This window comes from Rhinoraja longicauda, chromosome 28 (genome assembly GCF_053455715.1).
Source record: "Rhinoraja longicauda isolate Sanriku21f chromosome 28, sRhiLon1.1, whole genome shotgun sequence".
In the NCBI taxonomy this organism is placed as follows: Eukaryota; Metazoa; Chordata; class Chondrichthyes; order Rajiformes; family Arhynchobatidae; genus Rhinoraja; species Rhinoraja longicauda.
Window position 1 is genome coordinate 15,344,618 of NC_135980.1, and position 20,085 is coordinate 15,364,702.

The 20,085-nt window shown below is 40.9% G+C and overlaps 1 protein-coding gene across 1 annotated transcript in view; it reads right to left on the reverse strand.

Moving 5' to 3' along the window:
* The window catches only part of map2k2a (mitogen-activated protein kinase kinase 2a), a 51,531-nt gene that overhangs the window by 16,396 nt on the left and 15,050 nt on the right, over nt 1-20,085 (reverse strand). Inside the window, exons 2-5 of the mRNA XM_078424241.1 lie at nt 15,533-15,743; nt 14,915-15,061; nt 7,001-7,078; nt 3,792-3,843 (exon numbers count right to left, since the gene is read on the reverse strand). Coding sequence (XP_078280367.1) covers nt 3,792-3,843; nt 7,001-7,078; nt 14,915-15,061; nt 15,533-15,743 — 488 coding nt within the window. The remainder of the gene's footprint in view (nt 1-3,791; nt 3,844-7,000; nt 7,079-14,914; nt 15,062-15,532; nt 15,744-20,085) is intronic.

A 20,085-nucleotide genomic window follows, 5' to 3' on the forward strand; every position in this document is an offset into this window, starting at 1 on the left:
AACATTAACTTTGTTATCAGTTACAAGATTTTTAAACCTGTCCACACATCTTCTGCAGTTAGAATGGAACAACACCAGGAGATCCATAGGTGGAAGGGGAATATCAAGCCCAGGAGCTTCATGAACAGTGCGGCACAGTGGTAGAGTTGCTGCCTTACAGAGACTCGGCTTCGATCCCGACTATGGGTGCTATACTGTATGGAGTTTGTACGTTCGCTCCATGACCGCTTGAGTTTTCTCTGAGATCTTTGGTTTCCTCCCACACTCCAAAGACGTACAGGTATGTAGGTTAATTGGCTTGGTATAAGTGTAAATTCCCCCGAGTGTGTGTAGGATAGGGTTAATATGCGGGGATCGCTGGTCGGTGCGGACTTGGAAACTAAACTAAAACTAAACCATAGACATCTTCATGCCCACCTGCAACTGCATGAAAGCAGCTCATGATAGAGACACGAGGGCATAGCCTGTGCAATGGGATGGCTAGTTCACTACGCTGAAATGTCAGTTTCATAGGCAGAATTAGGCTATCACAGCACCTGGTGGAGTGAACGCCATCTCAAGTACTGTGCTTTAGTGGATACATTTGTGGAATTTTATCATCTCACGGATGACCACGACTTGTTTCAGGGCTGGCATTATAATCAATTCTCCTACCTTTGAGGCACTCAGAACCAAAGGTCATACAGGTGTGTGACCACTTCCCGAGGTAGGTGGAGGGGTCACTGATTGTACTCATGGCAATAAAGAAAACCCCAATTTATCCTGGAGGGGCTTTGAATTGGAAAGGGTTCCATCAACATTCAGCTGGTTTGCAACCATAAGAAATTCCCTCTTCTGTGTGGTGCAATCAGAGTGATTTATCCTGCAGCACTTTACTCTCTCTGATACATTAAATCTTCTGAAGAAGGGTCCCCGACCCAAAATTTTGTTCATTTTCCTGCTGCTGACCCATTGAGTTCTTCCAGCAGTTTTGTTTTTTAGTGGTAACTTAGCCTTTCCTACTGGAGGGTTTGAATACAAGGAAGTGTTTTTGCAATTACATAGAGTCTTGGCAAGACCACACCTGTACAGTTTTGGTCTCCTTAACTAAAAAATGTACTTGCCAGAGAGGGAGCACAATAGACTGTTTTTCTGTATGGAGAAACAGACTGGGACTGGATTCTCGAGTTACAAGAATGTGAGAACTCACTAAAAAATACAAAATTAGTAAAGCTAAGCAAAGTGCAGTGAAGGCATTTTTACTGGCTGAGGAATTTAGGATGGACAGACCGGGAAGGGGGCAGGGGATTTCAGAATTATAGGAATAGGTCAGTTTCGGCAGGGATGGAGACATTTCTTCACTTGGAGGATGGTGAACCTTTGAATGTTTGCCTTGGGGCCATGGAGACTCATTGTGCTTATTGAAAATACAGTGTGATAGGTATCTGGACATTAAGGCAAATCCGTGATATGGAGATAGTGCAGGAACCCAATAGTGAGGAAGATGATCAGACATGATCTTAAGAGATAAAAATCATGTACAAAGTTCAAACAAATTGTAGCAGTATGTACAACCTGGAATAGCAATGAATACCCCATTGTTGCCATGTACCACACCAAACCAGTCCCACACAGATCTGTATATGCCTTGTCCAACTGCATTGGTCAGATGTGCAGGCCATGTCTCCCTGCACAAGTTAAACAGCTGCTTGCTATGAATTAGCTTAATTATTGTAACCCTGAAAACTGCATCAAAATAATTATTTTTAGGACAATTAAAAATGTAGACTCAAAACAAAGCACCTAATTGTATTGTGGTGCTTTGTACCTTTATTCTCCCCTCTTGCTGGTAGTCCAACCTGATCCACTTTCTGTAGCTTGAACAGAGGGAGGTTGCTCAGATCTGTGCTACAATTGAAGAAATGCTTGACATGTCTTCTGCACTTTGGTGCCTTGGGGAGCCGCAATGTATGTAGGTATGTTGCTTCACTTGCAGTGGTACAAAAGCAGAATTTCTCATTAGAATATTGGTCAGCATGCAGGTCTCTGACTGGTTTTGCAGGGGGATTGGGGGGTGGGGGAAGAGGGGAAAACAAAGGAGGAAGCTTTTTGATTGCAGCTCCCTTTTCCACATGCCCTCAATACAATCCCTTTCATGACATTTCTGCACTCTACTGCTGTCAATGTACTACCGAGCATATAACTGCCCACCTTTGGTTGGAGGCCCTACGATATTTGAAACGCCCGTCATAATCTGCAACTTGGGGAGCAGCCTACATGCACGTGTTGGATTGCCACACTTTTACACTCCATGCAGTTGGGCTCCATAAACATGGGCCAAGACATCTTTGTAAAGTGTTTGTGTATTTTGGTCGCCACTTCTGGTGTTTGCTCAGTTGGATAAAATATGGCTCACACCGCTGCAATTCTTTGTATTCCTACTAGCAGTAACCTGTTGGACCTCAGCTTCCTCTTATAGAGCATGGAGGATTCTCCATCACAGACTTGCAACACCTCCACATGTTTGTTCTTGTTCAAGTGATGAGAGAGATGCACATAATAGTTATTCATCTGCCTTATCAGCCCTACTCATGCTCAAGGAATTTTACTGCTGAATTCTAGTATGTGTCATGCGACAATGAGTATGTGGCTTCCTATAAAGGAATTATCATCCTGCTGCAAATTTTGCACGGATGTGAAGACATTGGAGAATAAAGATTCTGGGCTTGCAAGGTCAAGGTTTCCATTATGCACAATCATTTTCCACTTGATACTAATATCCACAGCAGACGAGCTGAATGTTGTATGCAACATTGCTGGACAAAATAGATTTTTTTCCAGAGAGCTGAGAGACTCGAATCTGAGCGTATATTGGCCATGATTTCAGAGATATCCACAACCATCTCACCTGCAGGTGTTATTTGGCTAGTGGCTGGAGAGCCACCTCTGGTTCTCTGTCTTCATCTCTTTGTGGGCGAAGAGATCAAGGTGAGAAAGTACTGGCATATAGTTCATAAGACTGATGGATTGGAGGAGAATATTTGATCATTTTAAATATGAGGGACAAAAATGATATTGCATACAAGGTTGAATGTCAGTGGTGGTTTGACAGATAACTGAGGATATGGATAAATAGAGAGGAGATGAGGGACATTGATAAACAATGTCAAAATGTAGTTTAATGTTTTCTCTTTCTACATTGAAAAAACTCATTAAACCAACCACAACATTGAATCATTCTACTAAACTTTGCAGCTGTGGTAATCTGTGTTCTTTGTATCATCTGTCAGCCTCTTCAATCATCAAATGGATCCTCCTGGCCCTTAGCATGATATGCAATCTAAAGATCAAAGGGCAACTCTGACCACCCACCATTCAAGCTGAATCCATCAAATTTCTATGTGCCAGAAATATAGAATGAATAGGTCAAGGGAGAGACCACGGTTACATTCAGTGCTTCCCATCTACTCTTGGGGGGAAAACTTTCCTGTGGCAAACTCCCCCACCCACCCTCTTGGCTCTCAAAGGAAACGTTTTAAAACTTCCCCCTCAGCTGTTCCTGCAGGCATTTAAAATGTCTACCAGAGTACAAGCACCAAAAAATATTTAGGAACCAGTCAGCTGGCATGCTTTATCCCTGCATATTTCACTTTCTAGTGGATTACACAATGATGGCTGTGACATGCCTGAATTCTAGAGGTTTACTACATCTGTTAAAACTTGCACCGTATTTTGTTCCCAATTTCATAAAGTAACATGAACAAACATGAAAAAAATTAAGCCATCTGTTTCCGATCTCCTCTCCATCTTACCTCTGTGCATGATTTGATGTTTCTCTCTTAAATATGCCAACCCTCTCAGGACCTGCAGAACAAATGTCATTAAAACCCACTGTAAATATCAGTTCACATTTATACCATCTTGGTTTAAGTACTACAGAAGTATCTAAAACTACATGCTTTTATTTGGTCTAAAAATTGTGAGAAACTTTGAAGCACTTTTAGTTTAGTACAACCAACCTGTAGCAGATAGGAACTACATTTTTTCCATGACAAGCAACAGTGATGACTTATGATCAGTCCTTAATCCACAGCCACTTTCCCCCTTATATCATTCATATTTTCTCCTTTTAAGGAGAGCCCAAGGCAAACCAGCTCCCCATAACGGTCCATCAGATCTGGTTGCTGGAGTTAGGAGGAGCATTTCAGTCTCCCTTTGGTCAGCTCCTGCCACCATCACTCCCCTCACCTTTACTTACCCTCCCTCTCAGCCATGCAAAATACCAGCTAATGCTGGTGCAAATTATAACTAGGAAATTACAAGAGATATACATGTAACAGTAAAAACATGGGAATTAAAAACAGAAAAGTGTTCAATTACCAATCTTCAGAAATATTCCAAAATTTCCATTTATTGCAGGACAACGTGTTATTATTATAATTTTCAAAGTTTATGTCAAGTGGCCTTAGTACAATAACCCATTTTAACTGAATGACAAAACAAAGGACTGTATTTATAACATATATATATATATATATATAACATATAACAACTACAGCATGGAAACAGGCCTGTCCGGCCCTACCAGTCCACGCCGACCATTCTCCCTGACCTAGTCTCATCTACCTGCACTCAGACCATAACCCTCCAATCCCCTCCTATCCATATACCTATCCAATTTACTCTTAAATAATAAAATCGAGCCAGCCTCCACCACTTCCACCGGAAGCCCATTCCATACAGCCACAACCCTCTGAGTAAAGAAGTTCCCCCTCATGTTACCCCTAAACCTTTGTCCCTCAATTCTGAAGCTATGTCCCCTTGTTGGAATCTTCCCCACTCTCAAAGGGAAAAGCCTACCCACGTCAACTCTGTCCGTCCCTCTCAAAATTTTAAAAACCTCTATCAAGTCCCCCCTCAACCTTCTACGCTCCAAAGAATAAAGACCCAACCTGTTCAACCTCTCTCTGTAGCCTAAGTGCTGAAACCCAGGCAACATTCTAGTAAATCTCCTCTGTACCCTCTCCATTTTGTCGACATCCTTCCTATAATTTGGCGACCAGAACTGCACACCATACTCCAGATTTGGCCTCACCAATGCCCTGTACAATTTCAACATTACATCCCAACTTCTATACTCGATGCTCTGATTTATAAAGGCAAGCATACCAAACGCCTTCTTCACCACCCTATCCACATGAGATTCCACCTTCAGGGAACAATGCACAGTTATTCCCAGATCCCTCTGTTCCACTGCATTCCTCAATTCCCTACCATAAAAAAAACAAATCTTAAATCCAGTGTTCAGAGTGAGGATAGACTCAATGTTTCATGATCTACGAGCATTAGAACATGGGACTACATCATAGAGTTTCTGTCATGCATAATTACGTTTTTTTCACAAACCTGATAGGTTGGTACTTAAAAAAATGGAATTCACACAGATTTCATATTGGTACACTGAACAAGTTTGGTGATGTGTCTATTCATGTGGTTTATTATTTTGTTAATAAGATATTTTCCTGGAAATTCATGATAATATGAATTCTTCACATTTTAACTTTGATGAAAATTGATCTTTGCTAAGACAGTTGTAAATAATAGATGTAGGATTGAATTTGTTTTTTTTTGTTGCAAAATAATATTTACTTCCATGCATAACTTTCAGGAAATCTGTATTCTGGAATTCATCCAGAAACATAAAAGTTCTGAAGTACAAACTCTTTAACATTTTAGCGATTGCAGCCATTTTCTAGGAATACCCAAAAGAAACAGTCTTTGGATACAAGGCTACAGAATTGTTTACCACAAATTCTAGCCAGTCACCAGTTTATTCCACATTCTTTGGGTTACTCTCAACTCATTATCTCATTGTAACTGTATTCAAGTTGTTAAACCGGGTGAAATCAGAAAATGAGATATTTCAATGTTTAAAACATTGTTCAAGGAGACAGTAGCTTAAGCTTGGAGGTGCAGCAAGAATGGACAGTGCATGGAATAGATAGCAACCCCCAGCACCCATCATAACATTTATTATTACCAGTTATCCTCATTTCAAAGCTGCAAAAGACCCAACTGCAGGTACCACAGTAGAGTGTACACAAGCAACCTTAATGTGCAACAATCAAGAAATCTTTGCTACAATTCTGAAGATAAGCACAACATCAAAATATTATACTGAGTTACTTATTTCAAAATCAAATTTATAATTCTGATCAAGCTGTCTAAATATAGTCAGCCGTGTGGAACTGAGTCACTGTGACACTGAGTGTTAACAATTTATACTGGTTTAAATTTAATTTAGTTAGTTCCTGAAGTACGTAAGAAAGGTTGGAGCAACTCCATGTAAACTGGATGGAAATAGAAGCTATAGATATATAGCCCTTAGCGACACAAGGAACTGCAGATCCTGGAATCTTGTGCAGAATAGTGTTAGATTAACTCAGTGGGTCAGGCAGCAACTGTGAAGGACATGGATAGGAGATGTTCGGGTCGGGACCCTTCTTCAGCCGGGTTGCCTATCCATGTCCTTCAGAGATGCTGCCCGACCTGTTGAAAAAAAAATCAGGAACCTGCTGATGTCCACAGAACAGGTAGCATTCATTAAATGTTCCATACTTAGAGGACAAGATAGAAATACACCACAGCAAAATCCCTATCTCATCATCTCCAAGTGTAGGCAGGTGCTCCATTCTGGTGAGAGGTAAAGAATTTTATATATAAAGCTTCATTCATCTCATGCTCCAGAGAATTGTTTAAAAGGTGCATAGGATTACAGAGAAAGGTCTATAGCGCAGAAGAATGAAGGGCAACAAAATAACTTGTATTATCAGAGAAATCTTAAACCAGCTTATGTTACATAAACAGAATGTTAATTATTTGGAACCTAATCATTAGACAAAATGTCGATTTTTTCATGTTAAAGAAAGAAAATTTCTATGGATTATAAGTTAGAATTAGATAGTTTCTCACTTTAAATAAATGTCAGGTCATATCATACTTCTAACTCCATATTACTTACTGCTATGCTGACTTTTCCTAGGATTTCCTCTGGAATTCTCCTCGCTTCTTTCAGCACCTGGTCCAGAGAACCACCATCCTGAACAAGACATGGAAAGAAGAAAAATCAAAACATTTAGAAAACAGCTTTCCCTTGCCTTACTGAATACTGAGAAACTATCAACTGTCTGATCCCTCCAGTCTAATTTTACCGCAATAAACTTAAGGATACAAGGGCAGCAGAGTGGTGCAGCTGGCAGAGCTGGTGCCTCACAGTGGCTGAGACAGGTTGTGATCCTAATTTCTGGTGCTGTGTGTGCAGTTTGCACGTTTGCCCAGTGATCGCGTGGGTTTTCTCCCCCCCAGGTGCTCTGGTGCTCTGGTTTCCTCCAACATTCCAAAGATGTGTGGGTTTGTAGGTTAATTGGCCTCTGTAAATTCCCCCACTGGTATGGAGGGAGCAGATGATAAAGTCAGACAACATAGAACTAGTGTGAGCAGATGATCGATGGTCAGCATGGATTCAGCGGGCCAAGGAGCCTGTTTCCATGCTCTCCCTCTAAACTAAAACTAAAGTCGCTTTTCGCGAGAGTTCATCTTTCAATTTCAGATTGATGCCAGGAAAATCAGAAGGTTCGCAGCCTCTGGTTCGCACCTTCTTACGGTCTCATAATTGACCATACAATGCGTTTTGGACCTCGTATCTTCATACCTCCAATCTTGTCCAACTCTTCATTTGCCTAAGTTCATCTATTGTTGAAACACTAATCATATATTCTGAGTCTCTAGATTATTAAAAACCCTCCACGTTGATCACCCAATTCTACAGCAATAAACCTAAGGTCAGCCAACATTTTGCTGGCTTTCTAATTGACACTGAACCCCAGTCACCCATCTCCCATGCTCGCTGACCCATGTTAGTTCGCAATCAAGCAATGCTTCAATAATAATTTTCCACTTGTCTTTACTATTTGTGCAACTTCCTGGAACACTAGAAACCAATGTTGCCCCAGTTCTACCCTCTTGATTCTCGAATTTAGCTGTCTGGGATAAAATGGCGAAGATTGATGAAAAAACCCAAGTTACTTAAAATACAAATTAATTGCAAAAAATCTTTTAAAAGCTGTAAACTATGTGCAATTATTTCCGCCTCACCTTATAGTACCTGCCCTTTTAAACGAGAAATACCCAGCACCTTATTCAAAATGGACACCATTCAAGTACGTTCAGCCTCTTGACAGTGATAAAATCATGGCTGAGCCAAGTCTTGTCCCACCTTCACAGGGTACAAACCTACAAGCATCCTTTCTTGGAAGAACTACATAAACTCCATCAAAGGAGAAACAAAAAATCTGGCAGGGGTTTTCCACTCTCCATTTACAACCTATATTTCTGAACTTTTTACATCCTAATTTATCCCCAAAACTGACTGAGATGGTCCAGAATACAAGTACCAGTCTCCATCTGAAACTTTTGCCTTCAGAGTTTTAAATGAGGAGAGTGATTTTTATAATTGTATACATTTATGTTGGGGAAGTCCAGAAGAAGGGGTCACAGTTTAAGGATAAGGGGGAAGTCTTTTAGGACCGAGATGAGAAAGTTTTTTTTCACACAGAGAGTGGTGAATCTGTGGAATTTTCTGCCACAGAGGGTAGTTGAGGCCAGTTCATTGGCTATATTTAAGAGGGAGTTAGATGTGGCCCTTGTGGCTAAAGGGATCAGGGGGTATGGAGAGAAGGCAGGTACAGGATACTGAGTTGGATGATCAGCCATGATCATATTGAATGGCGGTGCAGGCTCGAAGGGCCGAATGGCCTACTCCTGCACCTATTTTCTATGTTTCTATGTTTCTACATTGAAAAGTTCTGACATTCAACAGTTAAGTCAGCTACTGAACACAGGTAAATATTGTAACCTTGACATTTGTTCAGACAATCCAAAGTTAAAAGAGAAGAGGAATGTTAGGCACATTTTTGGCTGTCTTAGCACCGTTTGTGAAATTTGACTTCTGACATGAAACTCTCCTCACCCGCAACCCTCCTCCTGCCACCATCACCCTTCCCCATTACACTAACAGCAATGCAACATTCATTTGCCATGAGATTTTCAATGTCTTGTCTGGTAAACCGTATTTACTCAAAAAAACCCAGCTTTTGCTCAACTCCACCAACGGAGTGCTGTTTAAAACACCTCTCAAACCACAATCTTTACGCTTATCGAGATCTATGACCCTCTCCAACTGCAAAGACACCTTTGTCTGTTTTGACTTATTTAGCTGTGGAGGTAAAATGCCACAATCACTCAATTTCCTAGCTTCAAAATAACTAGTCTGCTGATCTCTGCCAGAGAAAATATGAATGATACAAAGGGAAAAGTGACCGTGCATTAAGGACTGATTATAAGTCATCACTGTTGCTTGTCATGGAAGAAATGTAGTTCCTATCTGCTACAGGTTGGTTGCACTAAGCTAAAAGTGCTTCAAAGTTTCTCACATTTTTAGACCAAATGAAAACGTAGTTTTAGATACTTCTGTAGTACTTAAGCGAAGATGGTATAAATGTGAACTGATATTTACAGTGGCTTTTAATGACATTTGTTCCACAGGTCCTAAGGGGGTTGGCATATTTAAGAGAGAAGCATCAAATCATGCACAGAGGGTAAGGTGGAGAGGAGATCGGAAACAGATGCTTAATTGTTTATGTTTGTTCATGTTACTTTATGAAATTGGGAACAAAGTACTGTATAGAAATCTAATGAATTCAAAAGGTTAAAATGGTTTCTTTCTCAGTCATAGTGGTTCTATAACTCAATGGCAAATTGTTGGAAAACTGTTACTGGTTCTTTCTAATTGCTCTTAACAATCTACATATCTAAATTAAGTTAACCTGGAAGAAAGCTCATTCTAAAAGAATTTGAAACCAGCATTCAGCTTGACAAACTGGGGTTTGGCAAGTTTGTACAGTACTGTAATGTTATTCTTTATTGGAAAAGATGTTACTTAGTGCTGATATTATCCTTGTAAAGAGAAAGTTACTTTATGTGCTGAGACCTTGTTGAGATGGCGAGTTCTACAAGAATATTCACATACAATGCTACATTTGTTTCATGTGCAACTGAAATATTAATAAAGAATGCAATGTCACGTTCCAACCCTTAGAGCGGAGATACAGTACACGGATCTCTGCTCAAGCAGTACGTGGCTATTTAATATACAGCTTATGGCTCTTAAAGACCCAATTTCTGTATTGGAATGAGACATTTACTGTCTGCACACTCTGATCGTATAGTTTCTTCTAAGGTATTTATTCACAAAATGCTGGAGTAACTCAGCAGGCCAGGCAGCATCTCAGGAGAGAAGGAATGGGTGACGTTTCAGGTCGAGACCCTTCTTCAGACTGATGTCAGGGGGGGCGGGACAAAGGAAGGATATAGGTGGAGACAGGAAGATAGAGGGAGATCTGGGAAGGAGGAGGGGAAGAGAGGGACAGAGGAACTATCTAAAGTTGGAGAAGTCGATGTTCATACCACTGGGCTGCAAGCTGCCCAGGCGAAATATGAGGTGCTGTTCCTCCAATTTCCGGTGGGCCTCACTATGGCACTGGAGGAGGACCATGACTGAAAGTTTAGGAGTAGAGGGACTTCGTATAGTTTCTTCTAAGTGCTCTAGTTCCCGCCCACACCACAAAATCACGTGGATTGGTAGTTTAATCCGCCACTGTAAATTGCTCCCAGTATGTAGGTATTGGGTAAAATCTGGGGGTGGGTGGGGAGTTGATGGGAATGCAAGGAAAATAGGTTTGGGCAGAATAGCGTAAACATGAATGATTGATGGTCAGTGGGGACTCGGTGGGATTATTTCTGTGCTGTTTGTGATTAAGGCATTTATACTACATTGCCCATTATACACTGCCAACACCAGGGCATCAATTCAAAACACAATTAGAATGCTACTACATTCAGGTACATTCCTGAATGGGTGGGTCTTAGCATTCAACAGGTATGCACAAACTCAAACATACTGAATGCAAAATAAAATATGAAATTCAAAGAGAAAAGCAGATCTCTTAAAGAGGGATGGAAACAATTTTCTTCCGAGTTCAGTAGTGGAGGCAAACATATTTGGTGACTATTCAATTACCTAATTTGAAAAATCAAGGATTGAAAGCAACTGGCAAAATCTACTTTTCTCCACACACCAAATCCTTTCAAATTGCTATCTCAAGCATAGAATCCAAGTTAATGGAGCTTGTGTTTTAGAAAGTTAGCCATACATCAAAATGACAGCACAGATATAAAATACATGCTATAAATCAATTAACAAAGGTATGCATTTATGCACACACCTGGCTCTCTCGGTTTAGTTTCACATAAATCGTGAGCACCACTGACTTAGTTTTTAGCAGCTCATATGGAATAACGCTACTTTGCAAAATAATTTTAAGGGAGGAAAAAAGATTCTCTTTTTGAATTCAATGCTTAAAATTGCCTTGACAACAAATGTAAGCTTAAAATAAATGCAAGGTAGAACTCCAATCTTGGTTTGCAATATAAAAAAAAAAATAACAGCAAGGAAAACATTGACAGGACCAGAGATCAATACAATTAATTATGTAGCACAACAGTCCACCAGGGTAAATGTGACAAAGGTTCATAGGATTCCATGACAAAAGAACACAAAAAGATCAACATCTCCCTCAATAGACACAAAAATCTGGAGTAACTTCGCGAGCCAGGCAGCATCTCTAGAGAGAAGGAATGGGTGATGTTTCGGGTCGAGACCCTTCTTCAGACTAGTTAGGGAAAAGGGAAACGAGGGATATAGACAATGAAGTAGAGAGATAAAGAACAATTAATGAAAGGTATGCAAAAAAGTAACGATGATAAAGGAAACAGGCCATTGTTCGCTGATTGTTGGGTGAAAACGAGAAGCTGGTGTGACTTGGGTGGGGAGGGATAGAGAGGGAATGCCGGGGTTACTTGAAGATAGAGAAATCAATATTCATACCACTGGGCTGTAAGCCGCTCAAGCAAAATATGAGATACTTTTCCTCCAATTTGTGTTTAGCCTCAGTGACAATGGAGGAGACCTAGGACAGAAAGGTCAGTGTAGGAATGGGAAGGAGAATGTAAGTGTTTAGCAACCGGGAGATTAGGTCGGTTCAGGCGGACTGAGAAGGTGTTTAGCGAAACAATCGTCCAATCTACTTTGGTCTCACTGATGTACAAGAGTCCGCATCTTGGATGATGCCTGTCCCTCTGAGTTATTCCAGCTTTTTGTGACTACCTTTGGTTTAAACCAGCATCCGCAGTTCCTTCGTAGACAGACCTCTCCAATGTCTGATCATGAAAAAATGCTTATGCAACTCTAGATGGCAGCCTCTCCAATTATGTAATCTTGGCAGAACTGGCTTTCAGTCTTTTCTATTTTCCTGCCTTTTTTAAGCATGAAAATTCAATCCTACATCGAAAATAAATGTGGGTTTTACACCACTTTGGCTCTTCTTTCCTTTAGGCAAATATCTGCCCTTGTGATAGCCACTATCATCAACTGGGATCAGGCACTTATTATATCAAGCAGCAGAAGTTTGTAGACATTAATCCAATTTATCTGTAAGTGTTAGGAGAATGGCAAATATGCCATGGAGTTGAATTCTGATCTGAGAATTTCAGCACAATGTTGTATGTGACTGTTAAGAATGTATTTCTGAATGCAGTGCTATAATGTACTGAAGAGCTTGGCAATAGGAACAGCTAGTTCTGGAGTGCAAGTCTTTAGTCAGGATATTGTCTGACCCTATAAGCTTTGTGTCCAATGCTCCCCTGATATCAGAGTGAAAAGAATTAGCCAAGGACAAGGCTCAGAGCTGTGGATCTCAAGGGTAACAGGCCCTTTGTCCCAACTCGTTCATACCAACCAAGATGTCCCATCTAAGCTAGTCCCGTTTACCCACTTTTGGCCCATATCCCCCTAAACCTTTCCTATACATGTTCTGCTTCTAACAGAACATGGTTGACAGAACTTCAGCAATTTATAACTGAAATGTTGTGTGTTGCCATCTCCGATCCGGACATTCTTGGAAAAACAGCAGCAGAGAAATACCAGACAACTAGAGTATTAGAAAACTGCAAGAACATAAAGTATACACGCAGTGCTGCTTCCCTATCTATGCCTCTCATAATTTTTCATACTCCAGAGTCCCAGAGAAAAAAAAATCCGTTTGTCCAACCTCTCCTTGTAGCTAATACCCTCTAAATCATGCATTATTCTGGTAAACCTCCGCTGCACCCTTTCCAAAGTCTCCATATTCTTCCTGTATTGGGACTACCAGAACTGCAGGCAATACTCAAAATGCGGCCTAACCAAAGTCTTATAAAGCTGCACTATGACTTCCCGGCTCTTATACTCAATGCTTTGACCAATGAAGCCGAGCATTCCATATGCTTTCAGAGAATTATGAACTTGGATCCCAAGAAGTTTGGCTGCCTAACAGGAAGCTTAGAGAAGGCAATAACAATTATTTTCTGGATGCAAAATGTTGCGAGTAAATCAGTACATGTATGAACTGGTGATTGATAGTCAGCATGGACTCAGTGGGCTGAAGGGCCTGTTTCCATGGTGTATCTTTAAACTGACTCCGATCTTTTCACTGCAATCTCACATACCTAATCTATGCTTACTAGGATACATTCAGTGTACTGAATCATCAAACTCAAAAATCAGATCTAAAAGAGAAACAAAAAAATTGTAAAAAGGCTCAGAAAGTCAGGCAGCATCCACAGAGAAACAGAATTGCTGTTTCAGATAATTAACTTTTTAAAACCGAGTATTAACAGCACCTTTAGGTTTTATTTCAAATTTCCAGCCTTTGCAGCAATTTTCACTTGCCATAATCAGCACATTACATTGTCCTAAACAGGGCTGCCAGATATCAAAATAAAGTACAGGATTAAGTCATCCATATCATAAGATCCCATGGAAAAGGCTTGTAGCAACCGGGGGGGGGAACTGTGAAATGTTGAGGTCTACAGGGAGACAGGAATCTTTCATTGGATAAATGGTTTGTGTCTCACATTATTGGGTTAAATGCCCTTTATAGTGCAATTAGGATTGATGAATCACAAGTAGAGAATACAGAGACTGAAAAGAAGAGTCTGAAGGGTCCCAACCCGAAACATCACCAATCCATTTTCTCCAGAGATGCTGCTCGACCCGCTGAGTCACTCCAGCATTTTATGTTTATTGAAAATAAGACTTGATCCACAAGAAAAAGAAACACAAGATGAAAACTGACACACAGATTGAACAGTCATAACATTGACAATCAATGACACATTAAGATTTTCATATAAATTTAAGTATAAACATTCATTACCTTGATAGAGAATTGAATTTAAACAGAATAAAAAGCCTTTATATTTAAACAGAATAAAAAGCTTTTATATTTAGTTTACACAGAAGCAGGTCAGAGACTGCATATCCACAAACTGACTCAACTCGTATTTCAAACCTCTCCACCATTGTAAATCAGGAGGCAGGATTTATCAGCAATGCATAAATCCCGAGCACAAAAGAATATTCTCCACCTGTTGCTGGAGCACGCAGCTCCAGCAACACTCTATAAACTCAATTCCGTACAAATATTGTGGCCCATTTAATTGAAAACTGTCTGTGAAATGTGCAGGAATTACTTGTCTAGGCCACTTCAACAGGACTTCCCAAATCCATAACCTACCCACTACCCACATCCTGGAAAGTTAATTAAATAAATATACAAGCTGGGTTTTTAAACATTCCCCCATCCCCTACCCCCTCTCTTTTCAAAAAGCCTTTAAATAGCTCTCTGGTTTATACTCTGAAAGGTCTAATACATATACTCCAATATTGAAACTTTAAATGGAAAAATCCACTCACACTATTTACCCATTTAACACTTACCATGTGCTCCATGCATATACTGATTTCACCATCACTGTAAAATGCCCCATAGAAGCCCACAATATACGGAGAGTTACATTCGTGAAGGACCTGTAGCTCTCTGATGATCTGATTGCGAATGGCAGGCTTTATTTCCAAGTGAATCAGCTAGAGAAATGGAGAATAAGATGCTGATGATCACCTGAATTCAATAGATTTAAAAAAAGTTTCTATAATATTTCGCATTTGAATCATACTGGCTTTTATAATTCTTAGAAAATCAGATTCCTAGATATTTCACAATTTGTCAGATTTCTGATCTATTTTCCAGTTGTGGCAAAACACCCACTGGCTCGCATTCCATTTTCCCAATTCTGGTACAGCGTGCAATGCAGTGAGCAGCTTAAAGAATATTAGCAGGGATAATGTAAATGGCACTATATTGTTTCCGACACAATTATTTAATTAGAACAAGATTCATTCAAACAATCTGTTGAGGTCAATGTTGTCAAATAAATCAATTTGTGCCAGTTTTGAAACTTCCTTCTGTGCTTAGTTAGGTATTGCAATTCTTGATTTTTTTTGTCAAAGTTCTGAATTCAAAATTGCAGCTACATATTCTGCTAAAAAACAGCTTACCTTTCTTGCCATGATAAGTCCCGATGGCTTATGACGTACTTTGGTGACAACACCACCGTTACCAGCACCCAACTCACAGATCTTATCAAAGTCATCATCTTTCAATTCACCAACTTTGGCCTTCTGTGTAAGAAAGGCTTCAAGTCTATTTTTCTGCTGCTCATCAAGTTCAAGTTCCTCCAACTTCTTTTGTAGGGCTTCTAGGTTAGCTCTAGAACACAAAATAACTTTGTCAATTAAAATAATGATCCTGCATGGTCCTGAATAGCCAACAAATTTCACATATCCACTCTTCAAAATCCACTACCAAAATCTGCCTCAGCCCACCCATCTATCTATCTATCTATCTATCTATCTATCTATCTATCTATCTATCTATCTATCTATCTATCTATCTACTATCTACTATAATACTAAAACTCTGCGGTCCAACATTCCGTATGTATGTATGTATATGTGTATGTACGGAAGATTACTTACAAACCCTACTCCTCCTAGACGGTACACCAAAGCGCTACGATTTTTGTACCGCCGTATTCACCATTAACCTGGGCAACTATTGTAAGTACTTTCGTTCAAATTGAAGCTACCTTTTTAAAGCTAGAGAGATATTAAAGTTTAAATTTTTCATTTCTAACCCTTTTCTTCAAGGGGCTACATTTGTTTCCAAAAGTTTCCAGAAAAGGATTTAGTTTTCAGCAAGGATTTAGTTTTCAGCTTGTGACGGCTACATTGTTTCGAAAAGCTTCCAAGAAGTCTTTTTTGTTATTGCAAGTCAAGTCAAGTCAAGTCAGTTTTATTTGTATAGCACATTTAAAAACAACCCACGTTGACCAAAGTACTGCACATCTGATTAGGAAAAAACAAACAAACATCTGATTAGGGAAAAAAAAAAAGAATGAAGGCTATAGTGGTCACTTGACATACACAGATCAGGAGGACGGGCCCAACGGGCACACTTGGAGAGTAAGAGTGGGGCTGGGGGAGGAGAGAATGGGGGGTGTGGGGACGGGCCCAACGGGCCCTCTTTTCCGGGCCCAACGGGCACACTTGGAGAGTAAGAGTGGGGCTGGGGGAGTGAGAATGGGGGGTGTGGGGACGGGCCCAACGGGCCCTCTTTTCTAGTATACTACTAAAACTCAGATCTTGTGTTATATATATATATATGCGCGTAACAGCGGTTTCTCTGATTTCGTCAAAACGGTGAACCGTAGCGCCACGATTTTTGCACCGCCTTAATCACCACGCGGTTATCTGCTGCAAAATTGTTTTTTAAGTTACAGAGGTTTTAAAGCGCTCCCCCCCCCCCCCCTAAATTATAGGGGGCGCTGCGGTGCAGATTTAGTCTTCAGCTTGTGACGGCTACATTGTTTCGAACATTGTTTCGAAAAGTTTTAAAGTACTGTTTTTTGTTATTGCAAGTCAAGTCAAGTCAAGTCAAGTCAAGTCAAGTCAAGTCAAGTCAATTATATTTGTATAGCACATGTAAAAACAACCCACGTTGACCAAAGTGCTGCACATCTGATTAGGAAAAAAAAAAGAAGGTAGTTATAGTGGTCACTTGACATACACAGATCAGGAGGACGGGCCCAACGGGTAAGAGTGGGGCTGGGGGAGGAGAGAATGGGGGGTGTGGGGACGGGCCCAACGGGCCCGCTTTGAACGGGCACACTTGTTCTAGTATATTACTAAAACTTCCCCCTCCCCTCCCCCCTCTCCTCCTCCCTCCACACCTCCCGCCTCCCTCCATCCCCCTTCCCTCCCTCCCCTCCTCCCGGTTACAAAGGAAACCCTACGAGGACGGGCCCAACGGGGAAAGAGGGGTACTGGGAAAAGGGGAGGTCCCCCTCCTCCCCCCCTCCCCCTCCCCTCCTCCCTCCACACCTCCCTCCTCCCTTCCTCCCCCTTCCCTCCCTCCCCTCCTCCCGGTTACAATGGAAACCCTATGAGGACGGGCCCAACGGGGAAAGAGGGGTACTGGGAAAAGGGGAGATCCCCCTCCCTCCCCCCTTCCCCCCTCCCTCCCCCCTTCCCCCCTCCCTCCCTCCCTCCTCCCTTCCCTCCCTCCCTCCTCCCTCCCCCCCTCCCTCCACCTCCCCTTCCCCTCCCCCTTCCCCCCTCCCTCCTTCCCTCCCCCCCCCTACCCCCTCCCTCCCCCCTACCCCCCTCCCTCCCCCCCTTCCCCCCCACCCACCCTCCAACCCTCCCCTCCCCTCCCCACTCCACACTTCCCTCCTCCCTCCCTCCCCACTCCACACTTCCCTCCTCCCTCCCTCCCCCTTTCCTCCCCCCCACTCCACTCCAGGTTACAATGGAAACCCTACGAGGACGGGCCCAACGGGCACACTTGTGCTAGTTGGTTATAGAATTCAGTCATGATTTAGATTTAACTCCTCAAACAAGGGTGAATGCTTGTTTTATATGGTCAAGAGCATGTTTGCCATGGAGGAAAGTGATTCATGTTATCTTTTCATGTTCAGTCCTATACTTTCAAGATGATAATTAAAAGCTGGAATTGTTTCTTCCGAGCCCAATCAGTTCCATCATAGACACAGAGGCAAATATACTGTATGTTGTAGTGCAGAACAGCATCAAGTTAAAACCAAAGCCATACAGATTGCTAGGGTGCCTTTGAAGTGGCCATTTTATGCCAATGGTCACTTAACAACCCACTGTATTTACTGAACTTCCCATTTCTGAAACCAAATTTTTAGATCCACATTAGCCATAGTTCATTCTGAGTCTACTCTTAAAACCAAATTGCACATCAGTGTTATCTTACCAGTACACACTAGGCACAGGAAATTACTATCTTGTTAAAGGCAAACAAGTTAAGCACATCAATATTTATCTACCAGGCTGTTTGCTGAAAGGGGAAATTTGTGCACATCTTTTTGTGGCAAAAATAAATGTAGAAAATTGCTAACCTTCTCTGCAAACAACTCAATAACCAATTTCCCCATAATGTTCAGCTCTCGAACCCATTTTTAATATTTCTCAAGGCAATTTTCAAAATATTAAACCAGTGTTTTGTCAAAAAGTACACCAGTTTACTTTGTTAAAAAGTAAATTCACAGGATAAAGGTATCGTTAGTGATGTTGCAATTTATTGTCCATGCCAATTTGTGTGTGTATGAACTTTTTTTTTTTTACACACACATTGCAGTGGAAGTTTCTCCTCATGTATCATTGAACAACCTTCTGGCTTGCACACTTGTTTAGTTTGGTCATTTGTTTATATGGTCATTTGAAATCAAATCAATCTTTTTAAATAGGATTTTTTGATGCTCTTATTAATGTATCATATCATATCATATCATATATATACAGCCGGAAACAGGCCCTTCGGCCCACCAAGTCCGTGCCGCCCAGCGATCCCCGCACATTAACACTATCCTACACCCACTAGGGACAATTTTTACATTTACCCAGCCAATTAACCTACATACCTGTACGTCTTTGGAGATGTAGAGTAGATGTAGAGTTAAATAGTCTTGCAATAGCAATGCTCTTTTGCACAATTGTAGAACTTTGTTTCTTAATGCAGTATTGACCATTCATGGTTATGTAACATATAATTAGTAATAATCTGATAGCAAGTTTCTGGGTGAAGATTTCTTTTGAAAAAACAATTTTCTCCTACATTTATCAAAACCATCACCATGTTGAGATTATGATGGGTGAGTTTTAACTAAAAGATGAAACATTAAACCTCAATGAGAGAAAAGCGAAAATTTAAACCAAGGTTCATGTACTGGATTCTGGGAGAACGTCAAATTGCAAAATGCTATTTTAAGTTATTGAAGGAAAAGGCTGGTGAATTTCTGGCTGTCCATGGATAGATTTATCGTGCAGCGAGAGAATAATTAACAATCTATTTTGAAGTGTATTATTTGAATACACCATATTACATCTCCGAACTGAAACAAAAACATTTTCTCTTTCCAGAGATATTGCCTGACTTGCTGGGTGTTTCCAATGTAGTCCTTTTAATATTATTTGCAACTGGTTTTTGCTTTCTAATAAAATAGACACTTATTCAGTTGATACTCCCACATGCATTTATTTAGCACTTAAAATGCTTGAATGAGTAGGCATGTTTAGAATTTGCTATAGATTCAGCCACACCTATGGGATGGTAGTTTTCTCACTGCTCCTTTTATTGAGAGGCAGTGGAGTCCATTTGACACAAACGTAATAGAATCCCAACTGTGCAGTAAATCACAAATCAAACACTGAGGAAATTTAAGACTATTTAAGCATATAGGGTGAATGGAAGCTGCTGCAGACAAGGGAGCTGGGCGTATGTTGAAGAGAATTTGCAGGCTCTGGGAAAGGGCGGGGTGTGGAGGGGAATTGTGACACTTCACAGACAAAATATCTTTCCTGTGTTTTGACCACTGATGCACATGCTTCTCAGAAATTGGTCTGGTATAATCACCAGAGGACTGATTCAAATCATCTTGTTGGATATCTTTCTCTCCATCAGCATTTGCAGCCATGGCCACAAAAGGACTGGAAGAGCCAAAGCCCAGGCAACACTTCACAAATAT